General features: G+C 39.2%; 1 protein-coding gene across 1 annotated transcript in view; it reads left to right on the top strand.

Moving 5' to 3' along the window:
- The window catches only part of LOC139319008 (beta-galactoside alpha-2,6-sialyltransferase 1-like), a 33,489-nt gene extending 21,153 nt beyond the window's left edge, over positions 1–12,336 (top strand). The window contains exons 5-6 of the mRNA XM_070946635.1: positions 9,639–9,813; positions 12,065–12,336. Coding sequence (XP_070802736.1) covers positions 9,639–9,813; positions 12,065–12,336 — 447 coding nt within the window. The remainder of the gene's footprint in view (positions 1–9,638; positions 9,814–12,064) is intronic.
- The last annotated feature ends 1,260 nt before the right edge of the window (positions 12,337–13,596 follow it).

Genomic DNA, 13,596 nt, shown 5'->3' with positions numbered 1-13,596 from the left:
TGATATGGGGCTGAGGTAACCTGTGGCTCTCATATGTTATCATAGCATCTTGTGTGAGCCAGGCCGACTTCTTAAGCTATAATATACAGGTGGTCCTTGACTTACAGCCAAAATTGAGCCCAAAATTTCTGTTGCTAAGTGAGAGTTGTTATGTGAACTTTGCCCCGTTTCACGACCTTTCTTGAGACTGTTGTTAAGTGAATTACTGCAGTTGTTAAGCTAGTAAAATGGTTGTTAAGTGAATCTGGCTTCTCTATTGGCTTTGCTTGTCAGAAGGTCGCAAAAGGTGATCACATGATTCCAGAGCATTGCAACTGTCATAAATACATGTCAGTTGCCAAGCATCCAAATTTTGATCACGTGACCATGGGAATGCTGCAGTGGTTGTAAATGTGAAAAACTGTCATAAGTCACTTTTTCAGTGCCTTTGTAATTTTGTACAGTCACTAAATGAACTGTTGTAAGTTGAGCACTACCTGTAATTCACTGGGGCAACAAGACAACAATTATCTGCATTGTATGAACATAGTCTCTTTAATATCTGTACCAGGGGTGGGTTCTAAATTTTTTTACTACTGGTTCTGTGGGCGTGGCTTATTTTGTGGGTGTGGCTTGATGGTCATGTGACAATTATTTAGGATTTAGCAGAGGTACTGGTCTACCAGGCTTTTAACTGCTTGCAGAGCTGTACCGATCTACCCATTTATTTTTTGCTGGCACTGGTCTACCCATTTATTACTGATCTACTCATGTATTTTTGCAGGCACTGGTCTACCCATTTATTTTTGCAGGCACTGATCTACTCATGTATTTTTGCAGGCACTGGTCTACCCATTTATTTTTGCAGGCACTGATCTACTCATGTATTTTTGCAGGCACTGGTCTACCCATTTATTTTTGCAGGCACTGATCTACTCATGTATTTTTGCAGGCACTGGTCTACCCATTTATTTTTGCAGGCACTGATCTACTCATGTATTTTTGCAGGCACTGGTCTACTCATTTGTTTCCTTTTAACACTGATCAGATGTAGGGCGTCCCTTTGAAGCCTCGGGCAAGAGTTTAAACAGTTTTTTTCCCTCTAGCCATCAGCTGGGACTCAGGAGGCAGCAATAGATTGGGGGTGGGGCCAAATAAAAGGTAAGAATAACGTGGGGGGGCGGGGGGCAGAACTGGTTCGGTGACATCATATCGTCACCGCTACCGGCTCGGGAGAACCAGGTCGAACCGGGAGGAACCCACCACTGATCTGTACTCTAGGACAGAAGGGAATCTGTGCATACATACATACATAACATTAACATATGGCTCATGAGCCACATACGTTTAGCTCCCAGAGCATTCAAGATCCAGCAGCTACTGCAATGAATTTTTACTTTTTCCCTTCAAAACATAACACTTAAAACAGATTGCTATCCTAAAAACAATAAACCCAAGGATGAAAAAAATCAGGCCCAAAGTCTAACAATGATTTCAGAACTTTGTGCTATAAAATGTTCCTTTTCTGTAGAGAATTAAAGAGATTCAGCAAGTTATAGAAGGAGAATGAATGAAGTATGGTGTTCTTTGATCCTCTAAATATTTTTTTCCCATTAGAGGTATAGACTGGGTTTCCCGAAAATAAGACCCAACCGGACAATAAGCCCTAGTGTTGTGGAAGAAGGAATTAAAGAAACATCCCTTCAGGGCAGACAGAATCAGTTTGTTTATTTATTGCAATAAAGGATCAGACCAGTATCTTTACCAAAGAGTCTAAACAAAAGCATGAAAGAAAATCTCAGTCTTTATACATGGTCAGACAAAGGATTCTGTGAAGTCAGCATTTCTTATCACTACAGACATTAACTACACAAAATGACATACCTTAATTACTGAGTTTGTTACTATCTTTGCAAAACAGTTATAATTCTTTTTAGAAATCACTGAAGCATAGATTCAAATTATCTTCTAGATGAAACAATAATATGGTCATCTCCGTCTCTCTGACCTTCAAAATGTAAATCACCAGACTGTCTTTATCTGTGACAACTGAGGGGCTTTGTTTTACAAATCCTACTTGAAAGGAATGTGTTTGCCTACGTGCTGGATACATTTGCAAGCACAATTTCTCTTCTACAATATTATGAACAAAGAGGGCCCTTCAATGATCATCTAGCTGGATCCGCTTTTACTTTATTTATTACTTTACTACTTTACTAGGATGATTTTTCAGGATGCTCGTAATATAAGCCCTACCCCCAAAATAAACCCCAGTTAAGATTGTCAGCTAGACTGACGCATTTAGTGCCACATTTCCCTGAAAATAAGACCTAATCGGAAAATAAGCCCTAATGTGTTTTTGGAGCAAAAATTAATATAAGACCCAGCCTTATGTTTGGGGGAAACACGACTAAAAGCAGTCTTTTGCAGCTTTTTACTTTTCAATTGTAAGCTATCCAGAATCACTGAGTTAAGCAACCTATAACTAGAATGAATGAACTGTATGATGATTGAAAATGGACCTAGATATAAGTACTATTATCTTTCTGTTGGATTGGCATGAAACCCAACTTGGCCAGAGTTTTAATTGACATACATTTAGGGCAAGATTTGTATTTCCTGTGTAAATGTGTTTGTCTGGGTGAATATATGGGAGAGACATTTATCATATTTTTCGGAGGATAAGACGCACCTTTTTCCCCCCTAAAAGGGAGTGAAAATTTAGGTGCATCTTATACACCGAATGTAGCCCCGCCCACCCACTGGCCCTCACCCTTTGGCTTCTGCCTCCCAGCAGTTACTTCCTTGCAGCAAGCAGCAAGAAGAAACAGCTCCTTTCAGCTTCAGCACAGCCTAATTAGCACAAGTTGATTGGATTGGCCTCCTGACTCTCAGTTGTTTTGCTCTCAACTGTTTTGCGTGGGCCTCTGCTGTTTGCTGCAAGGAGGTAAATTGCTGGAGCAGATTTTTTTTCTCCTTGTGCTAATCAAGCTATGCTGAAAACGAAAATGAAAGTAAAGCAGGCTGTTTGCTGTTTGCTGCAACAGGGCAAAATTACTGGGAGGCAGAGGCAGATTTCTTTTTCTTGTTTTCCTCACCAAAAAAGTTAGGTGGATCTTATAGTCCGGTGCGTCTTATACTCCGAAAAATACGGCATATAAAATACAACTATTTTGGTCTTTGATATTTTAATTTCCAGATCCATGCTTCTGGTTGCATCATATAGTGCAGGGGTCCACAACCCCTGGCCCATGGCCTGGTACCAGTCCATGGCCCATTTGAAACTGGGCTGTAAAAGTGGTGAATTAGTACGTGCGCACAAAGCTGCATTTGTGAAAGTGGCGCCTGCATACACAAAACCATCCCCTTCCAGGCCAGCTCTGCTGCTCTGCCAACTGCAAAGATTGGAGACCACTGATATAGTGTATCTAAATTTTCTGCAAAATCATTTGTGCTTTTAATCAAAACCATGTCTTCTTACAGATGAGGTGGCTCAGTGGCTAAGATGCTGAGCTTGTTGATCGAAAGGTCAGCAGTTCAGCGGTTCGAATCCCTAGTGCCGCATAACGGGGTGAGCTCCCGTTATTTGTCCCAGCTTCTGCCAACCTAGCAGTTCGAAAGCATGTAAAAAATGCAGGTAGAAAAATAGGGACCACCTTTGGTAGGAAGATAACTGCGTTCCATGCGCCTTTGGCATTTAGTCATGCCAGCCACATGACCACGGAGATGTCTTCGGACAGCACTGGTTCTTCGGCTTTGAAACAGAGATGAGCACCGCCTCCTAGAGTCGGGAACGACTAGCACATATGTGCGAGGGGAACCTTTATCTTTACCTTTTTATGTTTCCTTACAAAAAATACTGAAATATTAAATAATACATCTCTAATCTTACAACAAATTTTATTTACAGTGAAATCTTGTAACTTTACTGCTTTGAAACTCATCAAATTTGATATTCAATGCATTTTGATGCAAATTTTTTGTCCCGGTACTCAACGCACAAGCTAGAACTTGTTGGTGTCGGCTGCTTTGTGACTCACTATATTATTTCTTATGGGAAAAATGAATTTGTTACTCATCATTTTTGGTAGTTATCGGGCCTCCCAGAACCAATTAATTATGAGTATCAAGGTAGCACTGTATCTGTTAATCCATAAAAACATTAAACAACCAAGGAAACATACATTCTTGTGCATTTTGCTCAGTGTTTGACATTTGCAAAGCATTATGTTTTATTCTCAGGCATCATATCTTATTACATCCAGCATTCAGCAACCAACCTTTAGCTCTGGTTCCACAAAAAGGCAAAACCAAAGTCACTTGGTTGGGTTGGGCAGCTATAGAAATTGATTGAATAAACAACAAACAAATAAATAAACACAATCTAATTCAAGTATATTAATTTAATATATGCTTTTTCTAACTTAACAGGTGCATAGGTTTCATGAATGTGAATGCTCCCCCCACCCCCCAAAAAAAAGCATGATTAGTGAACAAAGAGCCTGTAGTACAGTGGACTAAAGCACTGTTACTAACATCTGCTGCTTGCAATTACTGCAAGTTCAAATCTCACCAGGCTCAAGGTTGACTCAGCTTTCCATCCTTTCTAAGGTAGGTAAAATGAGGACCCAGATTGTGGGGGCAATAAACTGACTTTGTATAAATATACAAAAGAATGAAGGCTATTGCTTAACGCATTGTAAGCCGCCCTGAGTCTCCAGAGAAGGGCGGCATATAAATTAAAGCAAAAAAAAAACAAAAACAAAAAACCAAAAACTCACAGTTAGAAAATGGAGTTACAGACGCCAACTGGGAATATTTTTTGAAACTGATAGAAAGGATGAACTGTGGGGTCCTTGGTGCTCTCTGATAGATGTTTCTGCAAACAGTCACCCAAAAAATGCTGCAAATGGCATCTTCTGTGTTCTGCTTTGTCTGAATTCTTCTGCACTAAACAATAGAGCAACAAAGACGATTAAAGACCTGGAGGCTAAAACATATGAAAAACAGTTGCAGGAATTGGATATGGATAGCAGTGCTCCAATATTTGAGGAGCTGCCACAAAAAAGAGGGGGTCCTATTCTCCAAAGCACCTGAAGGCAAGACCAGAAGCAATAGATGGAAACTAATCAAGAAGATAAGCAACCTAGAACGAAGGAGAAATTCCCTAACAGTGAGAACAAATTAAAAAGAGATCATGTATGGTAAACCATAATGGATAAACGGACCCTTTTTGTTGGAGTTGGACATCCAAATTCCAGTCCATGCTCAGGCATAAAAGTTCATTAGATGACTTTGGTCTGAGTTGAATAAATGGCCCGATCAGTCTTATATTATAGATTGTCACTGTAGGGGAAAAAAAAAAATTGGAGAAAAGAGTGCTATGAATACTGCCTTGAGATTCTAAATCAAAAATGGGATATAAATCTAATGAATGAATGTGCTTGGCCACTTTTAGAAGCACTGTGTTCTAATTCAGCTGCAGTGTCTCTCTCTCCCTCCCTCCCTCCCTCCCTCCTTCCCTCCCCCTCTCCCTCTCTCTCTACACACACATGCGTGCACACAAACACACACACACACATTAATAAACCATATCTAAAGTCTAGAATTTCTTCCCCAGAGCAGGCTCACTCATAGTTGCAGGATGTACCAAGGATAATTTTCTATTTCAGAGACACAGAACTGTATTTCAATGACATAGTAGGATAAAAAATTCTGTTAACAAGCACACGTACTGCCTTTTGACCCCTACAGATGAAAACTGCCTTTTTTGATTTTCTGGAAACCACATTTATAACTATTAAAAAACCTAGAATATAAATCCCAGTTTCTGGAAACTCAAATTATTGTGGTAAGTGAATCCAATGACCCAGAGAGCAATAAAGGTTGATTTATCATACTAGATCAGTGATGGCTAACCTTTTTGCCATCGTGTGCCAAAAGTGGGGGGAGTGTGGAGGGGCTACGTGTGCATGTGCCCACACTCATAATTCAATGCGCCCGGCCCCCCATGCTCCCTCCATTTTTGGCACGCAATGGCACGGTGGGCCCAGTAGGCCCATTTTTTACCCTCCCCAGGCTCCAGAGCCTTTCTTGGAGCCTGGGGAGGATGAAAATGGCCTTCCCCTCCCCCCAGAGGTCCTCCGGAGACTGGAAACAGCCTGTTCCTCACTTCTGGTAGGCTCAAAAGGCCCAAAAATCAGCTGGTGGGCATGCACATGCGCACTGGAGCTGAGCTAAGGCAATGCTCATGTGCCCACAGATATGGCTCCGCGTGTCACCTGTGGCACGTGTGCCATAGGTTCGCCATCATGGTACTAGATGGAGGATACCGTGTTTCCCTGAAAATAAGACCCTGTCTTATATTTTTTGAACCCCAATATAAGCGCTTGGCCTTATTTTCGGGAAGGTCTTATTATTTTGGGGCACGTGGAACAAGATGGGGCTCCTCTTGTCGTCTTACCTGATTTCCAGCTCTGTAGTTAAATATTTTCGGGGAGGGCTTATTTTCAGGGGGAGGCTTATTTTAGCACATGCGCTCAAAAGCCCGATTGGGCTTTTTATCAGGGGATGTCTTATTTTCGGGGAAACAGGGTATAAAAGCGGCATGTATCATTTATTATTATTTTTTAACTCAGTGTGTCATATAGACATAATTCAACTGAAGATCTCAAAAATCTCTAAGTTAAAACTATCAAAATGATATTGAAAAAGCTAAATTAAAGAGGTGTGTCAACTCTTTCTAAAACCAAATGGGGTTCAGTCAGAATGAAAAGGGGCATTCCTGCAGAGAAAGCCTTCCCCATTCCCTTGTGCTTTTGAGATGTCCTCAAAAGTCCTCTGCAAATTCACTCTCTCCACTTTCAGGAAAGAACTAGAAAACTTTCATTGTTGAAAAACATGCTAAATTTAGTAGGAGGGTTGTTTTGTGGAAACTATGATGCTTTGTGAAGTCAGGCCATTTATGTCAGGGCGTTAATTAATCCCATTCTGCTTTTGGGATAATCGCACCTGATTACGAGGGGTGGATTGAGACTTTTCCTTGCAAGTATACTTTAAGAAAACAAAACCCGAAGATATTTTCTAAGAAAACTCATTTATTTGTTATAAAGAAAATAAAACACCTAACTGATCTAATAAGTTATATTTTGAAATAAAGTTCGTGCCAGCTGCTTTCTCAGCAGCCGGACCTTCTGGCAAGAGAACAAAGGAAAGTGTGTGAAGAATGTGGGGTGGACATGCACAGTTTAGCTTACTGATAACAATTCTTGGCACTCTACGGAAAGTCTGATAGTCCAGAAATGAGAGCTCAGCTGGTAAATAAAAAAACGCAGTGACAATTTGGTTGGGCTATATTTCAGCCCAGATAGTCCTTGACTTATAACCATTCATTTAAGTGACTGTTCGAATTTAACTGAAAAAAAAAAAGATTTATGAGGGTTTTTCACACTTATAATCATTGCAGCATCCCCATGGTCACGTGATCAAAATTTGGATGCTTGGCAACTAACATGTATTTGTGACGGTTGCAGTATCCTGGGAGCATGCGATCACCTTTTGCAACCTTCTGGCAAGCAAAGTCAATGAGGAAGCCAGATTCACTTAACAACCGTGTTACTAAGTTAACAACTGCAGTGATTCACTTAACAACGGTCATGAAAGGGCTCAAAATTCACTTTAACAATTGTCTTGCTTACCGGGCATGTATTACCACATGTGGTAGACATGTGCAAAAGCAAAAAAAAAATTGGAGAAAAATACATACATGGTTAGAAAAAATGTTAAAGCAGCATATAGATTATAAACCAGAAATATTTCTGTTAGGTATAGTATAGTACCAGAAAAGTATGATAAAGGGAATATATATTTAATATTGCATGTTTTGACAGCAGCAAAGAATTGTATTTGCACAGCACTGGAAAAATGAAGAAACGCCTACAGAAGAAGATGTAATTAAAAAAATACTGTGCAGAAATGGATAGATTGACATTAAACATCAAAGAAAAAGAAGATGTAGAATATTTTCAAACATGGGACTTGTTTTATCAATGGTTGGGTAATAGAGGTAGAAATTAGGAACTGGAAAAGTACTATTATCTAAGCAAATTGATCCAGACAATATGCTGTTCACAAAACACTTATGTATGTAAAGAGAAAATGTATAAATAAACTGTTAAAAAAAAAACAATTGTCTTGCTTAGCAATGGAAATGTTGAGCTCAACTGTGGTAATAAGTAAACCCATCAAGAAATTCAGTTAATTCAGTAACTAGGTTAATAGTGTGGTGCAGTTGCAGCCATTACATTGTTATGAGCTGCTGAAACTCTCTACTGAATTTGGGGAAACTTGGAGATGAAGCATAACTTTGGTCTGTGGGGTTGGCTAGGCAGTGATAATCTTCTCATCGTTTCTATCACCCATCTCCTCCCACTTATGACTGTATGACTGTAACCTTGTTGCTGGTATCCTTAAGATTTATATTGACTGTTTCCTAATACGATTTGATTGCTTATTTGTTCCCTAGGACTATCATTAAGTGTTGTACCTTATGATTCTTTTTTTATAAACACTTATTTTTATAAAAATAATGTAATAAACTCTTATTACATTAAAAACATAAAAAATTATTTCATTCAACAACAGCTAATTGAGGTGTTTTTCTTGTGACAATAATTCGTGCATTATTTACAAAACTTAAATTGTGCATATTTACATTCTTATTTTATCAATTACTTGTACTTAATAACTATCTATCTTCAATCTATCTCCATTCTATCCAGTTATACCACTTTTCCCACACATTGTAAAATATCGATGTCTCTATCTTTTAAACTCAAACTTTAAACTTTATCAAAGTAACTCAGTTAATTTGTCCATTTCTGCGCAGTTCATGATCTTTTGTATGAACAGTTTCTCTGCAGGTGTACATGGCTGTTTCCAACATTGAGCATAGGCAATCCTGGCAGCAGTTAATTTGTGTAGTACTAGATATTTGGTGCCCTTCATATATATATATATATATATATATATATATATATATATATATATATATATATATATATATATATATATATATATATATATATATATATAATATATATATTATATATATATATATATATATATATATATATATATATATATTATATATATATTATATATATATATATATATATATATATATATATATATATATATATATATATTATATATATTATATATATATATATATATATATATATGTTTTCTCAGGTTTTCGCGGGTGTTTGTATGTAGGTCTTTGGTTATTCGGGTCTTCTCCCACGTAAAATTGGAAGTGTCTTGGCGACGTTTCGACGAAGTCTCATTCGTCATCTTCAGGCTGGTGTTCTCGGCTTCGTGCTCCTGGAAGCACGAAGCCGAGAACACCAGCCTGAAGATGACGAATGAGACTTCGTCGAAACGTCGCCAAGACACTTCCAATTTTACGTGGGAGAAGACAGAGTTCCGGTTCTAAGTCTAATTGTTTGTTGGTAATTTCCTGTAGCCAATCTTTAATTTTTAGCCAATATTTTCGAACCTCAGGACAGGACCATCACATATGGTAGTATGTTCCTTTTTCTTTTTACTTCCTAGTCTAGTCTATCCTATCCTGAGAGATTTGTCTTTTTCATTCCCAGTGGTACAAGTCTCCTGATTATCCCCTCTTTGAACCCTTCCGTACCTTGCGGGCCAAAAGACCTTGGCAGCTATTCCATCTATTGCATCCACGGCTACAGTGGGAGCTCTGGGAGCTGGTGCAGGAAGGGGCAGATGAGCAAGTGCAGCGCAATCCTCCATCTTCAGGCCTGCTGGGTAAGTAAGAAAGAAAATTCTTCAACCTATCCTATTCTCTGTAGCCCCAACTGCTACATCCTTTGTATTTGCTTGCAACGGCTTTCTACACTTGCTGTTTCAAAATAATCGCTCTCTTTATACATGTGGCCATAGTTATTATTTTGCATTCCTTGTCCCATGCTTCATTTTGATCAAACTTACTGAACCGAAAACCAGATTGTGTAACCGCCAAGAGGCTTGTCCTATTGACTTCCTAGAGTGAGATTGTGTGGCTCAAATGGAAGGCATTACTTCTTTAGTCCCAAGAAACTTTTTCTGCTAATTACAATTTGGGGGAAATTGGGGGTAAACCTGAAATTATTTAATGTCAGTAGTTGAAATGGGTATGTCTAATGTAATGAAAAGGAGGACCAGGGATGACATGATAGCAGTGTTCCAATATTTGAGGGGCTGCCACAAAGAAGAGGGAGTCAACCTACTTTCCAAAGCACCAGAAGGCAAGACGAGAAACAGTGGATGGAAACTAATCAAAGAGAGAAGCCACCTAGAACTAAGGAGAAATTTCCTAACAGTGAGAACAATTAACCAGTGGAATGACTTGCCTTCAGAAATTGGGGGTTCTCTATCACTGGAGGTATAGGGTTTCCTGATGGGGGTCCCAGGGGGTTGGGCTAGAAGACCATTTCCAACTCTGTTATTCTGAGTTCACATAACACTTTATATCTGGGTTAACAAAACACAGTTGCTATATTTACATAATATGCCAGTCTAAGATTACCAGATTCAAATTGCAAAAATCCAGATGACCATTAGAGGCAGCAAACAAACACAACTTTTATATTTTTGCTGCCATCTAGAGGTTGCAAGGATTTTTAATTGCTAAGATCTGCTGGCCTTAATTATATCCAAACAAATTAACTTTATATAGTAATTCACCTCTATTGCTAGATTCCACATGTAGCTGAATCTAACCCACTTTTGATCTAGTCCAGCACACTGTGTGCACTAAACTAATCAGAGGCATCAGCATGTGTTGTGGCCCGTACGCAGCCTGTGCAGCTAGTAGCTGATTCAGACAGTAAGGAGGCTGGTGTGATGCTGCGCCAGTAGCCTGTGCAGCTGGCACTCGAGTCGGATAATGAGGAGGCTGGAGAAGATGTGGTGCCAGAGGTGGGAATTCAGCCAGGGCCTTCAGAACCTCCAGAAGCTCCCTTAAGTGAAGAGGACGAAGAGGAGGAGCCTATTCTCGATGCACAGGCACGCAGAGCTGCCAAAAGGCAGGAGTGGCTCCTCAGGAGGAGGTCTCCTCGAGAGTAGGGCTTGGGGCTAATTGGCCACTCCCTTAGCCTATTTAAGGAGGAATGCCGACTGAAGCAATTTGCAGGGAACAACTTCATTCAAATACCTTCGTGTCTTGTCTTGCTTATCTTATCAGCTTCCTGCAAATTGCTTCTGGGCATTCTGCCAATCATAGTAAGTTTTCAGTTATTCTTTGAATTCTTGGCAGCTGTTAATGCAATTAATTAACAGCCATTGTTGTAAAAGACTGGTTTATTCAGTAAATTAAGGTTTGAACGGACTTTGTGTGTGCTGCATTCTTTGGGGTCCGTAGCTGGGGCAGAACAGCATGGGATAGGATTCAAATGGTGAAAGCAGCATCATGTTGGTGCCACACCAGTGGTGGGTTTCAATTTTTTTTACTACCGGTTCTGTGGGCGTGGCTTGGTGGGCGTGGCAGGAGAAGGATACTGTAAAAACTCAATTCCCTCCCCAATCCATGGAAAGGTTACTGCAAAATCCCCATTTCCTCCCGATCAGCTGGGACTCGGGAGGCAGAGAATAGATGGGGGCAGGGCCAGTCAGAATTTTTACTACTGGTTCTCCGAACTACTCAAAATTTCCATTACTGGTTCTCCAGAACTGGTCAGAACCTGCTGAAACCCATCTCTGTGCAACACCCTACAGCATCCCTTTTGTATATTGGTCACGATATTGTACATATCAACAAAAGGACTGGAGCTTGCAGGGGATAACCTTGGATTCATCTTTTTAATAAGCACTGGATTCTACAGCTGCCTCTTTAGCCAATGAAAGAGTCATTCTGCATATGCTCACAGGATCTCTCATCAATATTTCAAACCAGATAAAGAGACTGCCATAACTGACAGAACTCTTATCTTATCTTGGCAATGAAGTTCCCAGCCCTGGAGTTCCTTATGTACTAGTCACTTTATTTCCTTATCTCTCTCATTCTCTGCTCAATCTTTAGGAACAGTGCTAATGATGTCCTTATGCGAACTTGTCCATGTGTATGAATTCCTACCATCTCAACGGCAATCCCATCTGTGCCACTATTACCAGGATTTCTCTGATGATGCCTGCACACTGGGTGCTTACCATCCATTGCTCTTTGAGAAGAACCTGGTGCGGCGCATGAACCGTGGCACACAGGCTGACTTGGCACAAAGGGGTTGTGTGACACTGCCAGGCTTCCAAGTCCTGAATTGCCCCCACAAGGCAAAAATTCTGAACAGGGTCTGAAGTAAGGTGAGACAATCCGTTTTATATTGCAACAGAAGAGATGATTGATACATCTGAAAGCAGCATGCATCTCCACATGGATTGCTTGAGCTATTGATGTACGGTAGTGCAGTATTTCTCTCTTTAAAAAAAACATTTTTGTTAAGTTGTAGAGTATTATTAAATACAAAATACAAAAGTAAATAGAAAAGCACTGAGGAGGGACGGAAAAGGAAGTGAGGAAAGATAGGGGGGGGGGGGAAAGAAAAAGAAGCATTGACTTCTGACTCTGTTAGAGTAAAATAAGGCATCAAATCACAGCGTTTTGCTTTTCTATAATACTATGAACAAGTCATTTCCATAAAGATCTATCAGTCTAATCTGTAAAATCCAAAGTCAGAGTTTCATTCTTTTCTACATCAAGCACGAAGTTCAGAAGCGGTTTCCATGTGGAATCAAAAGTATTTATGTTCTTTTCTTTAATCAAAGTAGTCAGTTTTGCCATTTCATGAACTCCATTAACTTCTGCAACCATTCTTCCATGGTTGGAATCAAAGTGGCCTTCCATTTTTGCACATACAATAGTCTTGCTGCTGTCAACATATATAGTAACAAAATTCCTTTTTTTTTTTTTCTCCAGTTCTTTTTCCATTAGACCCAAAAAGAAAAGTTCTGGTTTCGTTTTTATCTCCATTTTCTGTATTAAAATATGAATCATACTCCAGAAATTTTTTTTGCTTTATCACATGTCCATCATAAATGATAAAAAGTCCCTTCTTTATTTTTACACTTCCAACATTTATTTGACATGCCTTTATACATCTTAGATAACTTATCTAGTGTTAAATACCAATGATACATCATCTTATAGAAATTCTCTTTTAGATTATAATTTAATGTAAATTTTAAACCCTTTGTCCATATATTTTCCCATTGTTCAAGCATCATATTATATCAAAAATTCCCACTGAATCATACAATGTTTTTACATGTTCCTATTCCAAATTCAATTTCAATAACGTTTTGTAAATCTTAGCAATAATATGTTCATTGTTGCCACATAATGAAAGTTCCAATTCATTTTTAACAAAGTCAAATCCATAGCATAACCATAACTTTTTATCCAATTTGAACCTCTTTCAGTTGCTGATAAGTAAATCAATGGCAAGCGTAACCTTCTGATTCAAGTTCTTCCCTTGGCTTTAGTATTGGGTCACCAGAATTAAAAGATAAAATTTTACCATACTGTAGGAAGTTAGCACCCACCCCTTTCCTGGAAGA

This window comes from Pituophis catenifer, unplaced genomic scaffold (assembly GCF_029215685.1).
Source record: "Pituophis catenifer annectens isolate HBS135680 unplaced genomic scaffold, rPitCat1.0.hap2 SCAF_1, whole genome shotgun sequence".
NCBI classification, from domain to species: Eukaryota; Metazoa; Chordata; class Lepidosauria; order Squamata; family Colubridae; genus Pituophis; species Pituophis catenifer.
This window is presented reverse-complemented; position numbering and strand designations above follow the sequence as displayed.